The 18,892-nt window shown below is 45.9% G+C and overlaps 1 protein-coding gene across 4 annotated transcripts in view; it reads right to left on the bottom strand.

Moving 5' to 3' along the window:
• B4GALT1 (beta-1,4-galactosyltransferase 1) overlaps nt 1-18,543 on the bottom strand; it is a 55,465-nt gene extending 36,922 nt beyond the window's left edge. The window contains exon 1 of one of the 4 annotated variants that reach the window (XM_045468702.1): nt 17,873-18,543. In XM_045468702.1, the coding sequence (XP_045324658.1) occupies nt 17,873-18,290 (418 nt within the window). In that variant the 5' untranslated portion in view covers nt 18,291-18,543. The remainder of the gene's footprint in view (nt 1-17,872) is intronic. The other 3 variants (XM_045468703.1, XM_045468704.1, XM_045468705.1) reach the window with 3 other exon arrangements.
• Between the last annotated feature and the right edge of the window lie 349 nt (nt 18,544-18,892).

Genomic DNA, 18,892 nt, shown 5'->3' on the forward strand with positions numbered 1-18,892 from the left:
GGCTCAGGAGTCATAAAGATAGACTGTTTGCTGAAGTGAATCGGCTGCGTTCAGCTATACTAGCACACCTAAAATGTGGAGGAACAAAGGGTAGTAAAGTGGTTATAGAAAAAAAATTGATGCTGAGAGACCACACAAAAAGGAAACAATCTATATTCAAAAAAAAGATAGCACGGGCAAAGTTAACAGAGGACAGATTCAGATCCAGAATCTGCAATGTCTGGGACCAGCAATGGATTAATATCCAGGATGCATAACGAACTCCTGCATACCATCAAAATAAAAAATGTTGGAGCACCTGGGTGGCTCAGTCAGTTAAGCATCCGACTTTGCCTCAGGTCATAATCTCACAGTTTGTGGGTTCGGGCCCCTCATCAGGCTCTGTGCTGACAGCCCAGAGCCTGGAGCCTGCTTCAGATTCTGTGTCTCCCTTTCTCTCTGCCCCTCCCCTGCTCGCGCGCTCTCTTGCCTTCAAAAATAAATAAACATTAAAAAAAAAAAAAAAAGGAAAAGAAAGAAAAATGTTCAGAGTCCCACTGGGAGGGGAAAAAAAAGCACAGACAAATGATTATCACAAATAAGCAATTTACCAAAGAAGAAACCCAATGGCCATCAAGCATATGAAGAAATGCCCATACTCATTTGTCATCAGAGAAAAGCAAGTTAAAACAAGAACTATCCCAGCATTATCAATTCACTCAGCCAAGTATTTGTTGGAAGTACAGAGACACTTAAGTTCCGCAGGTGGAAACATAAATGATGGGTAGCCATTCTGGAGTGGTATCTGGCAGTGCCACATCAATACGAATATACACCGACAGGCCCATCAAGGACACAGAGAAGGCTGTTCCTTCCAGATGTATTTGTGAAGACAGTGTTGGAGGCAGTGTGGGAGCCTATCATTAAGGGAGAGAGAAAATTGGGATGAACATCGTGGACACTAGACGTACACGTAGCAACACGGATGGACCTGAAAAACTTACGGCCCAGTTCTTGGTTTCTAAATGCCATTCTCTACAGAAAAGAACTAGGGCTTGTTGGAAAAGTAGCTGATTCCACGGCTGAGTCAGGGAATGAACAAGAGCACCCCGGATCATCTTGCTGTGCCTAAAAGAAAGTGCTTAAAGAATGATGGGATATGTCAGAAAGACATAGGAACCAGCCTAAAGGGGATCTCACTGACCAAATCTAGGACAATCTGAGCATCAAAATAAATAATGGTAGTAAAGGATCATGAGCTATTGAGTAAAGAATCCATAAGTCTGCACCAATATATGCATTAATAGGGGAGAAGGGAAAGCTCTTCCTTACATGTGGTGTGCAAACTGGCCAACTGGTGCAGCCACTCTGGAAAACAGTATGGAGATTCCTCAGAAAGTTACAAATAGAACTACCTTACGATCCAGCAATGGCACTACTAGATATTTACCCAAAGGATACAAAAATTTGGGTTGAAGGGCACATGTACCCTGATGTTTATGGCAGCATTATTTACAATAACCAAATTATGGAAATAGCGTAAGTGTTCACCGACTGATGAATGGATAAAGATGTGGGGTGTGTGTGTGTGTGTGTGTGTGTGTGTATAAATATATATGTACATATATGGAATATTATTCAGCCATAAAAAAAATGAAATCTTGCCATTTGCAACAACATGGATGGAGCTAGAGAGTATCATACTAATTGAAATAAATCAGTCATGAAAAGACAAATATCATATGATTTCACTGATGTAGAGTTTAAGAAACAAAACAAACCAGTTAAGGGGGGAAAAAGAGAAAGAGGCAAACCAAGAAAGACTTAACTATAGAGAACAAACTGAGGTCACTAGAGGGGAGGCGGGTGGGGGGATGGTGAAATAGGTGATGGCGATTAAGGTGTGCATTCATTGTGATGAGCACTGGGTGTTGTATGGAAGTGGTGAATCACTATGCTGTACACCTGAAACAAATATTATACTGCATGTTAAATGGAATTTAAATAAACTTTTTTTACGTTTATTTATTTTAACAGAGAGATAGAGTGAGCAGAGGAGCTGTAAAGAGAAAAGAAGAGAGAGAATCCCAAGCAGGCTCTGTACAGTCAGCATAGAGCCCAATGTGGGGCTGGAACTCACAAACCGCGAGATCACAACCTGAGCCGAAACCAAGATTCGGACGCTTAACCAACTGAGCCACTCAGGTGCCCCTAAATAAAAACTTTAAAAAAAATAAAATAAAAATACAGGTACATATATTGTATGACACATATTTATAACATTCTGATACAACACTAGTAATGGAGAACAGATCAGTGACTGTCAGGGGTTAAAGGTGGGAGGAGAATGTGATTACAAGGGGAATTTTGGGTGATAAAATTGTTCTGAATCCTTATCATGGTGGTGGCTACACAAATGTGCACTGTGTTACAATTCATAGAACTGTATACCCAAAAAAGGCCAATTTTACTATATGTTAATCTAAAAAATTCAATACATAAATATGTTCATATAAAAAGCAGCAGCTCCAATTTGGCAAGAGAAAAACAGATACACATGAAACACATTAAAGTGTTTGCTCAAGTGGGGAGGGGGGTGGTTGGGAAATGGAAGTGGGAATGAGAATAAAACAGAACAAAGAAAATAAAGCAGTAGAGTCTGTGATGATAATGGGCCATGAAATAAAGTTTGATGGCTGGATAGAAAGAAAGGGAAGAAAGAAGAAAGTACAAAAAGAAACAAATGGGGGAGTGGTGGAGACGGAGCTGGATGTGTCCTTCCAGAGCTGTATGGGGAGAAGAAAGGCCTGACCACTAGACCGGACCCCAGTCCCTGAAAAAGGTCTGCAATTCCGTGGGGATGGATTCATGAGCCATGACAGCAGACACCATCCAACATTAGGGTACAACTCACTTCCCTGCTCTGACTTCTGACTTACCAGCTGCCTGATTTGATTACACTATGGCTTCCCTTGTAGTATTGCCAGCAGCCAGAGAATTCTAAGCCACCTGACAACAGTTCTAATCTTCCCAATAAAGCAGCAATTTAGTATTCCAGCATGAAAATAAGTCTCCTGGGAGTTTTTATTAGTAAGTCAGCAGCCCCTCTCATCAGTTCTGGAGCCCTAACTCAAGTTTCTAGAACATCCCCAATGCTGATTACAAATACATCCTCTCTCCATCTAGAGCCAGACCTTGAACCATGGCAAGCCTGCTGCCCTGTGGGCCATCTGGGCAGTCAGCCAGTCATGCATTCCTGGCAGTACCTTTCTGGTATCAGGATCACTTTAAATGCAGTCAGCTCCAATTTCCTCCTCTGAGGAATGGGGATAATAATGTGCTCTTTTCAGATGGTAAATGAGATAACACATACACAGTTGACTCTTGAACACCAGTTTGAACTGCACAGGTCCACTTATACACAGGTTTTTTTACAGTAACATACTGTAAATGTATTTTCTCTTCCTTATGACCTTCTTAACAATATGATCTTTTTCACTAGCTTACTTTATGGTAAAAAATACACAGTATAATATATAGAACATACAAAACATGTTAATCAATTGTTTACGTTATCGCTAAGGCTTAGGGTCAACAGTAGACTATTAAGAGTTGAGTTTTTGAAGAGTGAGAAGTTATATGTGGATTTTCTACAGAACAGGGGGGTAAGGCCCCCTAACCTCCATGTTGTTCAAAGGACACCTGTATATATTCATCACAATGTTTAGCACTTAGCTCTTTACAGATATTCAATAAATATTAACTTTGCCTTCTCCCCTGAATCTCAGCAACTTCAAAGCCTACAGGTTATTACAGCCCTACAATCACAAGTGGCTAAAATTTTGCATTTCTGTTCTGATGTACCAGCATCAGTGATAGATTTGGAAGAAGAGGTTAAGACTTCAAAGGGCCTTCTGGGTATGATATAAGGTTTTGAGGGTTTAACAGTGATTCTGTTCATCTTTTACTGTCAGAGACAAGAACTAAAATGCTCAAGAACCAGCTTAGAAGAGAATGCAGAATAAAATTATAATCTTGGGATGAAGACCTTCTTGAGTACAAAAACAACTTGAAGCCATAAAGGAAACAACAGATTTAAATACACAAAAATTTGAAAGACACCAGAGATAAAGTTAAAAGAGAGACCATGTGGCACAAGAACAGACACTCAGGTCAGTGGAACACAATAGAGAACCCAGAAATGGACCCACAAACATATGGCCAACTAATCTTCGACAAAGCAGGAAAGAATATCCAATGGAAAAAAAACAGTCTCTTCAGCAAGTGGTGCTGGGAAAACTGGACGGCGACATGCAGAAAAATGAACCTGGACCACTTTCTTACATCACACACAAAAATAAACTCAAAATGGATGAAAGACCTAAATGTAAGACACGAATTCATCAAAATCCTCGAGGAAAAAGCAGGCAAAAACCTCTTTGACCCTGGCCGCAGCAACTTCTTCCTCAGCACATCTCCAGAGGCAAGGGAAACAAAAGCAAACAAAAATGGACTATTGGGATCTCATCAAAATAAAAAGCTTCTGCACAGCGAAGGAAACAATCAGCAAAACTAAAAGGCAACCAACAGAATGGGAGAAGATATTTGCAAACGACATATCAGATAAAGGGTTAGTATCCAAAATCTATCAAGAACTTCTCAAACTCAACACCCAAAAAACAAATACTCCAGTGAAGAAATGGGCAAAAGACATGAATAGACACTTCTCCAAAGAAGACTGGCCAACCGATACATGAAAGTACGCTCCACATCACTCATCATCCGGGAAATACAAATCAAAACCACAATGAGTTACCACCTCACATCTGTCAGAATGGCTAACATTAACAACTCAGGCAACAACAGATGGTGGTGAGGATGCAGAGAAAGAGGATCTCTTTTGCACTGCTGGTGGGAATACAAACTGGTGTAGCCACTCTGGAAAACAGTATGGAGGTTCTTCAAACAATTAAAAATAGAACTACCCTATGACCCAGCAATTGCACTACTAGGTATTTATCCAAGGGACACAGGTATGCTGTTTCAAATGGGCACATGCACCCCGATGTTTATAGCAGCACTATCAACAATAGCCAAGGTACAGAAAAAGAGCCCAAATGTCCAATGATGGATGAATGGATAAAGAAGATGTGGTATATACATACACAATGGAGTATTATTCAGCAATCAAAAAGAATGAAATCTTGCCATTTGCAACTACATGGATGGATCTAGAGGGTATTATGCTAAGCGAAATTAGAGAAACAAAAATATCATATGACTTCACTCATATGAGGACTTTAAGATACAAAACAAATGAACACAAGGGAAGGAAAGAAAAATAGTATAAAAATAGGGAGGGAAACAAAACATAAAAGACTCTTAAATATGGAGAACAAACAGAGGGCTACTGGAGGGGCTGTGGGAGGGGGATGGGCTAAATGGGTAAGAGGCATTAAGGAATCTACCCCTGAAATCATTGTTGCACTATATGCTAACTAACTTGGATGTAAATTTTAAAAATTAAATTAAAAAAAAAAGAAAGAAAAGAAATCTGCCTAACAGGCTGGGGAAAGGAAAGGTGGTGGAAACCAAAAACAACACAAAACAAAACCAAAAAAACAAAACCAAAAAAAAAAAAAAAGAGAGAGAGAGAGAGACTATGTTTGCAAACAATATAAAGGAGCAATATCCATAATATTAAAAGGTCCTACAAACATATTTTTAAAACTAATAGAAAAATGGGTAAAAATATTAACAAGTAATTTACAGAAGAAATACAAATGGCCAAAGAACACCTAAGAGTTTGTTCAACATCATCAGTAATCAAAGGAACTAATTAAAACAAGGTATCACTTTTGCCCATCATATTGGCAAATGTAAAAAGATTGTTAACTGGCATAGATGTGGGGAACAGGTGCTTCTCAAACACTGTTGATGAGAACCAATTGGAAGGCAATTTGACACCATCTATGAAAATGTTACAAGTACATGGCCTTTAGATCATGTACTTTAAATCAATAAATAACCTAGCTTTCCACCTTAAGACACTGGAAAACAGCAAACTAAACCTAAAGCAAGCAGAAGGAACAAAATAATAAAGATGAGAGCAGAAATTAATGAACTAGAGAACAGAAAAACAATAGAGAAAATCAGTGAACCAACAGTTGGTTCCTTGAAAAGATCAACAAAAATGACATCCTTCTGGCTAGAAAGAAAGAAAGAAAGAAAGAAAGGGAGGAAGAAAGAAAGAAAGAAAGAAAGAAAGAAAGAAAGAAAGAAAGAAAGAAAGAAAGAAAGAAAGAAAGAAAGAAACTCAAATTACCAAAATCAGCAATAAAAAAGGAAACACCGCTACCAACCTTATAGAAACAAAAAGGATTCCAAGGGAGTATTGTGAACAACGGTATGTCAACAAATTAGGTAGCTTAGATGAAGTGAACAAATTCCTGGGAAGGCACAAACTACCAAACCTGACTCAAGAATAAACAGAAAATCTGAATAGACATGTAGCAAGTAATTGAATTAGTAATCAAATAGCATCCCACAAAGAAACACCCAGGCTCAGATGGCCTCACTTGTCAATTCTACCAGATATTTAAAGAAGAATTAATACAAATCCTTTGCAAATCCTCTACAAACTGGAAGAGGAGGGAACACTTCCCTGCTCATTCTATGAGGCAGTACTTCCTTGACACCAAAATCTGACAAAGGCATCACAATAAAGAAAACTACAAATCATTTATTTGTTAATTATACTTTAATAAAGCTGGAAAAAAAAAATCCCAACAGCTACAGATCAGTATTTCTTACTGTCTCTTTTACAAGACAGGCTATCTACAGCCTCTAAGTTTTTCTAATAACACACCAAGCACAGGTCACTGGGCACCCCAGCCTGAGCCCAGCACCCACCTCCCAACCACAACACGTCTTCTCACCTCCTGAGACTCTACCAAACACCCAATACTCCCTCCAGCTCCTCTTCCTGACCATTCAACTATTTGTACTCCATGAAGTTCTCTCCCCAGGACACTGACTGACAATGTCCACTTGGAGAAGGGAAGGTTATGAATCGCCACAGAATCCTGGCACGCCTGACACATAGCAACCCCCACTGCAAGTTCCGCAGTGTTGTGGATTCAACAAGAGGGAGGCTTCCTTGTGGACTGGGGTAGGTCTCCACTAAACCCTGGTTCCAGGCTAAACCCTGTCCCTAAATTATGGTTACAGCCTCACACCTCTCCCTTATCCTCTTAACTCTGCCCCAGGGTAGATGGAAAAAAACAAAAACAAAGACAAAACTGCATTTGGAGGAAATTTTACTCTGCCTCCTACTAGGCTGAGTGTAAGCCTTCTGCACCCAAGAGAATGGGGTTAGGCATTGAACAAAAGACAAGAGTACTGATATCACCACATACCTCATCTCATTCAATCCTCTCATCCACTCTTGGAGGTAGGAATTATTGCCCCCATTTTACACAGGAGGAAAGTACTGCTCTGGGTCCCCCAGGAACAACATGCTGGACAGCAGCTCTAGCCTGACTATAAACAGCCCCGGGGAGTACCTTGTTAAATCACAGCTGATCACCATGGGATGTAGCACAAGAGGACAAGAGTGGTTACAACATGAGAGGAGGAACAGTCACAAGTTGAATGCACCCCATCTGCTTAATCTATAAACCGCTGATAACTGAAATCGCTGGCTCTAAGGTCATTCTACTACTTCTGGAAGTCAGCAGACTCCTGTTTATCTACAAAAGAGGCATGTGCGCGGAGGGGGAGTGGGGGGGCATAGGAGCAGAACTGGCAATTTATAGTTATTGATCAATTTATTTTTACCCAATATAATTTAAGTCTTTCTTCCTTTGGGCCTCATTCCTAGATCCCATAAACCAAGTCTGTCAGACTGGAGTTGATCCATATGGGTTAAATGGCCATCTGCCCAGACTAGCCAGTCAGAACCTATCATGGTCTCTGTGGATGGCTGCATGTGGTATTCCCAGACATCAACCCACAAAGTTTTAGGTCAACACCATTTTTAAGCCAGGCTTTTAAAGCCAGAACCTGTCCCCCATTCTATAGATTTAGCTCCACAGACATAGGAAGAAGGAGTTTCTTACCTTGTATAAATCAACTCTTTGGCAAAGAAGGTACATGAGGTGCTCAAAGAGCCATCAGTAAGGCCCTTATGGATACACCTCAACAGAAACTGCCCAGATGCAATGGCCTACAGGAAAAGCCTCATGTCCAGGATGGCCACAGTGCCCTACACAGGCCACTTAAGACAGACGCGCACACACACACACACACACACACACACACACACACACAAGCTGAGAGTATAGATATAAGACTCCAGATAAATCTGACTCTCTTGGTATCCATATTCTTTAAAAGCCAATATCCCTAGCCCAGGAATTTGCGATTTAGGGCCTGTGAATTATTCCAACCCTCCTGGAAAGCAAGGTGGCAATGTGAACCAATGTGCTAAAAGTGTCTATGTCCTCTGGCCTAGAATTCCTAAGAATTTATCCCATGGAGTTAATTCAACTGAAGCAAAGAGCTCAACACAAGCGAAAATATTCAGGATTATCTATGATTAAAAAAAAAAAAAAAAAAAGACTATCTATAATGGAGAAACCTGGAATGTTGAATGCTAAGGGAATATCCATAAGAATTTTAGATAGCAGCTTGAAAAGATAATAAGGATAATTACAAATAACCTAACAGTTTAAGATAGCATTGAATGAAATGAGCAGAACGCAGAACAGTTTTATACTACCATTACAACAGAGTTAAGTATGTATGTATTTAAGTGTCCAACTTCAGCTCAGGTCATGATCTCAGGGTTAGTGAGTATGAGCCCTGCGTTGGGCTCTGTGCTGACAGTGTGGAATATGCTTTGGATTATCTGTCTCCCTTTCTTTCTGCCCCTCTCCTCCTTGTGCACACATGCGCTCTCTCTCAAAAATAAAATAAAAACATAATAAACAAACAAACAAATAAAAAGCAATGGCAGGTTTTGTTACAGTGGTAGACACATGTTTGATTACAATGGTAGGTAGTAGAATTATAGTTTGTTGTCTTTTTTGGGTTTATTTATTTTGAGAGAGAGTGTGAGCACATGTGAGCAGGGGAGGGGACAGAAAGAGAATCCTAAGCAGGCCCTGCACTGTCACCACAGAACCAGATGTGGTGCTCAAACTCACAAAGCATGAGATCATGACCTGAGCTGAAATCAAGAGTTGGACACTTAAGTGAGCCACCCAGGCACCCCGAATTATAGTTTTTTAAACATCTGATGTGATGATATATTTTCAACTAAAAAAAAATTTTTTTTAAAAAAGGAAGAAATCCTACAAAGCAAAAACCAAAATCTTCAGAAATAACTGTTAGTGCTACCAATAATAAATAACACACTCAGAGCTTACTCAGTGTTAGGCACTGTTTTAGGTCCTTTTATGCCTCCTACCTGAACTTCCCAACATCCATGAGGTAGACACTATTATCACCCCCATTTTATTATAGGCAAGAACACAGAGGCACAGAAAGGGTAATAACAGCTTTCCCATATCACACAGCTAGCCAGAGTGATGGAAAGAAACATTCTCCATGCCACTTCAAAGGTCATTCATCTGCTAACATGTTTGTGCCTGCTTCGGGACGACAAAATCCACAGCAGAAGTCTCACCCCAAGAGCCTGAAATGGGCAGTAGGTAGTGAGCTTCACAGGTTATTTCAGAGGCTTTTCATGTTGCAAATATGACCAGGATTTCCCGCCATACCAACCTAGACTTCAGAAGGACGAGCACTGAAGACCACTCAAACTTCAGAAAGGGAAAGAGGGACCGACAGAGTTGGGACTTGCCCAAGATGATGTAATGACTTAGAAGAACCAGAACTCGAAATTCTCACGCCAGTGGTCTTTGAGGCTTTGCCCCTCTCCCCTGCAGACCACGACCTCCTCTTTCTGTATCTCTCTCTCCCTTTACCTTCTTTCCTTTGGTCCCCCCGGTCTAGCTATCCTCAGCTTTCCCTTGTCCAGTATGGTCCCTACTATACTAGCTTCTCTGTCTTTCATTATCTTCCATTCACTCTGCTTCCACTTCCAGTCCTCTCCCGCCCTGCAGGTGACTGTATGCAGCAGCTGGCATTTCAGCTACGGCGTTCTTCCCATGTGGCCTAACAGCAGCCAGAGGAAATTACAGGCCACATTCAGCAGTAGACCCCTGCCCTTCCCAACCAGGGAGACTGTTCAAACACATTGGGAGAGACAGAGATGCTAAAAATCAGTGTTGGAAGAGAGGCCCCTCATTTTGACTCTGGACCTAGCCCAGATCATCCATCTGGTTCCCTGCACCTCCTCGGTGCCCTGAGGGCCCTCATGCTTCCTCTGTCTGACTACACAGTTTTTCCCAGGTCTGTCCACCACGGAGTAAGGACCAGCCTTTGTTTATGTCTGTCTCCCATGCCTAACGTAATGTAGTTACCAATAAAGGCTCGCTGCACGAGCAAACCAGTCTTCATTTACTCTCTTTCTTAGGGCCCTTCCTGACTTGGCGTGAATACCCAGGTCTACCCATTCTCAGCCAGGCAGGCTTCCTTTGGTGCTCATCTGAATGCCAGAAGCCACCTAACACCTCAACACCAAGTCGCCAAGCTCCTATAATGCAAATACCAGTTTCCCAGGGTCCACCCTCCACTTGGGGAGGCCTTTCCTGTTTTTTCAATCGGGCGGTAGTGGTGTCCTGAAACAACCAACACCGATCTGCCGTTTCAGGATGTCAAAGGCAAAAGGATATTATGCAAAACAGAAAGAAATGTTTAAAGAAAATTTTAAAAGCACTTTTAGAATGTACCCTGTCAGGGGGCCAGGCAATTATTGCACCCCCCACCAGGGACCCTCCCCACAACCTCCAGACTCATGTGGTGGGACAGGAAGGAACCTGACCTCATACCATACTGGTCATGCTGGTCGGACATGACCCCGCCTCTTCCCTCAGCACAGCCTCCCCCTGAATCCCCAGGCTCTGTGCCAAATAACCCCTGGCAGATTCCCAAATCCAAAGTGTCCCTTGGAAGAGGAAAATGTAGATGCAGTGAGGGCAATCAAAGTGGAATAACTTCAAAGTGGAATGACACCTTGGGAAGAGACTGGCATACTGGCCTGAGACTGGATTGCTCAAACCACCTGAACAAGTTCCAACTGAGCGCCAGGCTTTACTGGTCTCTGAGGCTTCTCTCAAAAGCAATTCCTGGAAACTTGCAGGTTCTCACTTTGTGGCCCCTCCCCAGATCTCAGAACTGCCTGGAGGTGGGAGAGCTGTGTTGTTTGTTTCAGAGTTCGATTTGCTGGCTTGTTCCCACAAGCTCTGTGGAAACAGTCACAAGTCAGTCATGTCAACTGCACTGGGTTAGCTAGCTGGTGTTTCCACGGCCTCAGTGCCACAGTCCACGTAAGCCTAGCCCAGGGACCTGGCTGCTAAGGAGACAAATGGAGAAGTTACTGAGAAAGCAGACTCCTGGGGCATCACCCCCACCGCTTCTGTTGACAACAGATTTCTGCTCAGTCTGATCCCAAGAGTCTGTCCTGCAGCTTGGCCCTTTGCCCCTGCCCCAGGCACTTCCTGCACCTAGTTTCCTTTTTAATCAGAATTCTAGACACATCCCTCATTCAGCAATAAATGATACTCCTCTGCCAGCGCTAAGCAAACCTGTAATTCTCAATGGGTCTATCTTTTTTAGTAAGAATGGTTTTAAAACATAGCCCTTCTCAGAAAGCATTCACCCTTTTTTCCCCCCTTTTCGGAAAACCCTACTATTGAAAAAATCCAAAAAGTGTAGTGCTTTATGTCCGAGCCTCAGAGGGCCACCAAGAAAAACAAAAACTACATGTGTGTGTTCAACAACAACTAAATGATGAAAGAAAGTTATAGCATATTCAGCTGACAGAATGACACAGCTTTTGTGGTTTTTAAAGTTGTAGGACTGAGCTCGTAAGAAAGAATCTTAAGTGACAAATGCTGGACACCAGGCTATCTATATCTAAACATACCAATCTATGTGTTCATGTGTAAAGACAGTAACTATATTCTTATCATATGTACGAGAAAAAAGACTAACAGAAGATGCGCCTACATGTCTCCTCTAGGTAAGGAATACAAGTGTGCTTTTCTACCTCTTTTAACTTTTCAAGTTATTTTCAATAAGCCTGCATTACTTTTTGCAAAGAAGACGAAGAGATCGTGCGCTCCTCAAAAAAATACAGAGAAAAGCAAAGACCCACAGCCCTAGACTGCCGTGTTCCAGGGAGGCGAATCCTTCCCTCTCTCTGGGCTTTGCGAGGGGCTTTAGAGAGTGGCAGGGGGAAAGGGAAGCAGCTACAGAACACACCCAGACCAGACATTAAAATCACTGCCAAAGAATTTAGCAACAGCCAATTATGTATCTCCTGGCCTTCATTTGTGTAGGGAAGGGGCGGGCTGAGGCCAGGCTGGAAAGTGGAACCTGAAACACTGAGCGTGTGACTCAGCCCTTCTGCCTTCTAAGGACGAATCCCTTTAGGCCACGTCCACCCAGAACCAGCTCCCAACCAGACCCTGACCCCTGATCCTAAGCCACCACGACCTTCGAACCTGGAGGTCTGACCTTTACAACAGGATCTGCAATCTCTCCCTGAGCTCGTGACCTGTGTAGGCCCAGTTAAACACAGAGACCCCCATAACTGGGGCCTTTACAATCATAGCCACAGTCCGGCTCCCAGGAACTCTCACAATCCCATGCCTTGTCAAATCCCCCAGGAGTCAGGGTCTGGCTGGCTGACCTCACTGGCCAGACCACCCTGGGCAGTGCCAGAGCCAAGTGTAAAATGGCCACAGTGCCAGGCCTCAAGGGATTTAAGCCACAAAGGCGGACCACTTGTCCTCAAACAAACGGATTGCCCTTAACTGGATAAGAATAACTGGAATTTCCAGGTAGATACGGATTCAAGCAGAATTCCAGTCTCTGCTTCTTGTCGGGAGCAGGCAGGGAACACTGAATAGTGAAGATGGCACAGGAGGCACTGGGTCTACGAGCAGGGGAGAAATCACCAGGTTTGAGTTGGCCACAGGACAACTGGGCCCCTTTCATACACACCCAGAGCCCAGTTAAGCCCAAAGGGGATGAGCCTCCCAGACCTGCCCCCAAAGCCTGGAAGATCCCCAGGGTGAAGTCTATGGAAAGGCGGGGACTGCCTGAGCATGAACTGTCCCATTGTTCCCAACCCATAAATTAGTCTAGTCTCAGCCTAGAAATCCCTATCCTGCTGCTACCCAAAGACCATATGGTTGCTGTTGTATCATTACAGTCATTATAAAGCAGCAAGGTACAGATTACTCAGCCAAGCTAATTTGAGGCTACAGAAATTAGAGGAACTTTTCAACACAATCAAAACCAGGACTGAAGAACTCTGATATCAACTCTGGGTTTCTGAATAAGGGAAGGAAGGAAGGAAGGAAGGAAGGAAGGAAGGAAGGAAGGAAGGAAGGAAGGAAGGAAGGAAAGGAGGGATGGGTAGGAGAGAGAGAGAGACTATAACACACACACACACACACACACACACACAATTTAGTTTCTCTAAATGACATCAGCAAAATTTAATTATGCCTCCTCTGCTTGGACTATGAGTTCCTAAAGAAGAGGCATTTTGTCATATTCCTCTTTGTGACACTAGTACCCAGCAAAGATCAGGCACATTGTTGGAAGTGAATGAAGTTACCAGATGCTTTAGCCATTGAGGATGTCCATGCAAGCTGCTACATAAGACCTTTCAGGTGGACACAGACATACCTAGAGAGAGAGGGTCCTCCCAAATTCCAGATGTTAGCCTGCTCTGAGCCCCTGCACTAGGTATCTACAGGGCAATAACCTCAAGGAAGAGCACTATGCTGGGAAGCAGAATACCTGAGTTCCAGCCCCAGCTGGCCATTCCTGGCTGTGTGGCCTGAGACGACACCCTTGCCCTCTAGCACAATGAGGGATGGGGCCAGAGAACTAGACAGTCCCATCCTGGGATGCTGTGGGTCCAAGATGCTCCGGATGAAATCCAATCCCACATTTGGCTCTTGCTCCCCATGCCCCAAGGAACTTCCATGCTTGCTCAGAGTCTGGGACAGATTGCCACAGTCAGGAATCACTTCAGCCACCATCAGGCTGAATGGAAGAAAGTGAGCCGAATAGTCATAGAGCGCGTTTCATAATCTCGGATTGTCAGACAAGAAGGTGTATCTGTCAATTTGTCAGTAAATTATTTTCCCCAGGAAAAACAACAGGAAAAAACTGTTTTAAAGTACTAGTTACCTAATCTGACAAAGCTTAAAGATCTAGACACAGGAGAGGCTCCCCATGCCTCCCCCAACCCTGAGGATGAGGCTCCAAGACTCATCTCCAAAGGAGAGAGAGAGCCCTTTCCCAAGCCGAGGCCAGAACAGATGTCCTCAAAGTACATTCTGTCCTGGGCAGCCTGCTCGTGTCCACATGTGTGCATATGGGAGGGGGACAGCATGCTGGTGGAAAAACACCTGAGAGCTGAGAGCCCAGCAGAGACTCAGAAAGTGCTTTGTCTTCCCAAGGGTGCAAGCCATGGCAGGGGCTTGGCTGACAGCCCCCACAAAAGCTGGGGAAACTGGCTCATGGATAAGTGTTCTCCCAGGGCCTTGGCTATCTACAGTAGCTGTTTGCTGGCCCAGGGGCCCACAACTCTCTGGTGCCCACCTCTAGATCAGAGTCCTCGTCTGAACAAATGAAGAGAATCTCTTCACAGCACAAAGGGCAGGGGAAGTCTCTGGGTTTAAGCAGTCCTTTACTCACCCCCCACACCCCATACACCCTTGACAAGACTGTACCAGGTGTACCAGGCTCCAACTGAGCCCCCAGGTCAGCCCGGCCTTCTCTAACCAGTCCAACCTAAAGTATTGCCCACTCCCACCCAGCCCCTCTCTGGGCTGACAGTGCCAGTGCCAGTACAAGTCAAGTCACACTGAGCTGCCACCAAATCTGAGCAGAGATGAATATCCCAGGAAAAGGAAAAGGCAAGACCACTCCTCTTCCCAGGTTGACTACATCTCAGGCAAACACCCAGGCAGCCAGGAAAGGGCGCCACATGACCGTGTTCAGTGGATTAGATGCTGCTCAGCCAGAGGGCCAAGAGGACAGTGCCTGCAGTTCTGAACTGTCTGAGAGAACTCCCTGGGGAACTTGTAAGAGTCCTCAGGAAAGGCCTACCTCCCCCCTGCAGTCCCTACTCCTGAAGGCCTCACACTAGCCCATGGGGGACCCTGAAGTAGGGCTTACAATGGCTCTAAACTCTACAATCTGCCTTATGTCACACAGATAGTGTAGACAGGATTCAAACCCAAGTCTCTCTGAAGTCTGTCTCAAGGCTCTGACAACCCACGACAGATCAAACAGTCACTCATCAAGCCCAGTCTGATGCCTGGCTCCTCCGGGAAAGAGCACGCCCATTACCCTCCATGTTCCAGACAGGAGCTTATCATAGCGTATGGCCCAGACCCCTGGACAACAGAAAGTAAAGCCAAGTCATGGAAAGAAACTGCAAGTAGTGAAAAGGCCGCAGTTCTAAACCCCACGGATGCTTTCTCCCATCAACCTCAAAACCACCCACAAGGGCTTTGGTCGACACCTGCCCAGATGAACAGATGGGCTCAACTCCCCTGACCCACACACTCCGAGAGACCTTCAGCTTCCTCAAGGTCCCCTCCCAGCCAGGAGCCCTCACTCCAAGAGCTGCACCCAACCACTCAAACCTAAGGGCTCAATTAAAATGAAGAAAAACCCTCTGACTTCACTTTGTGGGACCTCCGTAGCAGCTGCCCAAACATCATGGTCCCATATGTGTCACGCTAAGGCAGCCAAGCTAGAGAAGGCCCAGGGCCTCTCTCCTCACCCTCCAAACGTTATCTCTCAGGAAGTCCCTTCAAACCACCAATTCAAAGTTCAGCTCAGAAATACCAGTAACTGGTCACCAATCACTAGCAACACCATTAGAAAACAAAACAAAGCAGAGATACAGCACCACGGGCTCTCCAGCTTCATCAAGAAGACTTCGTACCTCAAACACCAATCTAATGAACATTGGAGTACTTTAATTTGCTAGTTTCTTTTTTTCTGAATAAATGTCTAGGCAACAATTAAAACCAAAAAAGACAAAACCTGGCCTCTCTGGGTTCTGAGGATTTCTTCTCTCTCCTCCCCCTTCTCTCTGCTGTTCAGAGCCTTCTACCTCCACGGGAGTCTGAGAAAATGGAACTTCAAGTCCCAAGTCCTATTTGCCATGTACTTAATGTACGCAATCTCATTTATGTTCTAAAAATAACCCTGTGAGTTAATCACCAACAACCTCATTTTACATATAAGAAAGAGATTCTGAGAAACTCTCTAAGATGCGTGAGGCCAGACACGTAGCAGCGGGGCAAATATTCAACTTTATTTTATAAAACTAGTCTCCTTCCCAGAGGGAAGTCCAATTGAGTCCAAAGGGACTCAATTTTCTGTTTACAAAAAAAAAAAAAAAAAAAAAATCCCCTTACTTCCACAATTCACGTCTGACCAATTCCAAGAGCTTCCCCCCAAACTTGATACGAAAATACTGAAGTAATCATTGGAGAAATTGAGCAAGAACATGTAGGAGGCCTTCTCTGCCAGGGCTTTGCGGGAAGGTGACAGAGTTCCTTTTGGCAGGATGCCTGACCTGCTGCCAGGGCCCCTCACTCAGAGCAACAAATAAACCCTGGCATTAAAAATGAGCAGCCACCTGTATGATAATCTTGGGAACAACCTGTGGCTGCCTTGGGCCTGACTGCCTGTGGATTACAGACCAAGGAAAGGTTCCCCCCCACTGCCTCCAACAGGCACGGGCTCAGACTCCTCCTGATGTGAGGAATGCAAACCCACCCACTCAAACTCCCAGTATATGCTGAAACACAGGCTGGTGGCCACATTTCCAATTATCTGGGCAAGATACCTGAGACTCTGAGCTGCTTCCTGGAAGGGACAATTCGGTGTGAACTGGTTTATAGTTTAGCCCTCCAGCCCCTATGGTACACACACTGTACTCCTACAAACACCCTCAGCCCTTAAGAGTGCTAGTTCACTTAGGTTTTGGGAACCTACAGGGGCAGGAAGCAGGGTAGGAAGGCCCCAGGGCAGAGATCTACACAAAGGAGGAACTTAACATAATAGCAACAATTTACTAAGGGTTTACCTTCATTAATGTAAACCCTTGTTTATATTGTCTCATCTAGCCTTCCAAAACAAACCTGACTTAGGTACCATTTATCTTCCCCATTTAACAGACCACAAACCAAAGGTTAAAGAGCAAGTCACTCGTCCTAATGCTCAGGAAAAGTTAACCCACACTCAGAGGAGAGTATTTCTATGGGAAGACAACGTATGTGAGCTGGATGTGAACTGGGAGGGCAACTTCCTTCCCCACTGGAGGCCTCAGCATCAGTTTCCTAAACTGGAGTGGGTTACTCTGAGCTGCCTCTTGGTCCTTACCAGACTTGGCAGGGCGAAGGCTGCTCCATGCCCGAAGCAAACTCAAACTCCAAAACTTCTTGAGGCACGGGCCAGAGCAGGGAAGTCTCCAAGGCCTTCTCTTCTTCTGGGAACAGAGGGGCCTGCAGCTTCCTTGTACCACCCCCGCCCCAGCCTTCCACGTAAATCCAAAAAAATCTCGCCTCCCACCCTCTCCCTACATCCAGCCCGGAACCTCTGTTTGGGACTAGGGACTCCGATCCGGAACCGGGGGGCTGAATATCCTGGAAGAGGGCATGGGCGAACGTCCAGGGGACCCTGTCGGGGAAATTCAGTAAAGTCCCCGAGTCCTTACCGAGCAGCGGGGACTCCTCAGGGCATGCGAGCAGCGACAGCACTGTGGTAGAGGGCACTGGGGCCGAAGTCAAGTTGCTTGCGGGGCCGGGGCCGGGGTGAGAGTCCGCGTCTGGGCTGGAGTCGCGACCCGAGCGCAGCTCAGAGGAAGCGTCCAAAAGCGGCAGCGGCGGGGCCCCTCGGGGTCGGAGCTCCGCGGAAGGCTGCTCGATGGCGGCGGCGCCGTTTGAGCCGCCCTGCAGCGGTGTAGGGACTCCCACCAGCTGAGGCAGGCGGTTCAAGTCGCGGCCGGCCAGGTAGTAGACGAGGGTGACGCCAAGATGCAGCGCGCAGACCGCCACGAGCAGGCGGCAGGCCCGCTGCAGGGACGCGCCCGGCATCGCCGCGCTGCCGCCCAGGAGCGGCTCCCGAAACCTCATCTTCCCGCCGCCGCTTTAAGAGGCGGGTGGGCTACCGCGGGGGGGAGGGGGGCGGCCCGCCCGCGGGCCGCCGGCCAGGCGCTGCCCGACCACGGCTCTTGGGGGAGGGGCTGGAGGGGAGGCTGGGGAGCGCGGCGCCGGGTGGCAGGCGGCGGAACGCCGAGACTCCGACCAGCGCGGCCGCCCAGCGACTAGAAGTGCGCCCGAGGCGCGGGCGGGGGCGGGGGCGGGGCCGTCGGTTGGAGCGGGGTTTTCGGGACTGGAGCAGAGGGGCGGGGCCTCTAGGGCGGAGCCGCGGTGCGCGGGCGGGGACTCGGGAGGCGGGGCGCTGCAGGGGGCGGGGCCGTCTCTAAGCGCGGCTAGCTGCCCCGGGGCGCGGCGCTGAGCGGTCGTGTTCCCACACCGCCCTCCTCCCGAGCCCTTGCTCTGTGGCTTCGGTTGCTCCCCAGCCGCGCCGCCGCCGCCTCCTCCTCTTACTCACCCCTCCTCCTCCTTCTGGCTGCCCTCCAGAGGCGCCACCACTTCCTGCGGTGCTGAAGGGCTGGGGTACGGGCCTGGGCCTACACGCAGTGGCGCAGGGAGACGCTAGTTGCTGATTTGAT

The sequence above is a fragment of the Leopardus geoffroyi genome, chromosome D4 (assembly GCF_018350155.1).
Source record: "Leopardus geoffroyi isolate Oge1 chromosome D4, O.geoffroyi_Oge1_pat1.0, whole genome shotgun sequence".
In the NCBI taxonomy this organism is placed as follows: Eukaryota; Metazoa; Chordata; class Mammalia; order Carnivora; family Felidae; genus Leopardus; species Leopardus geoffroyi.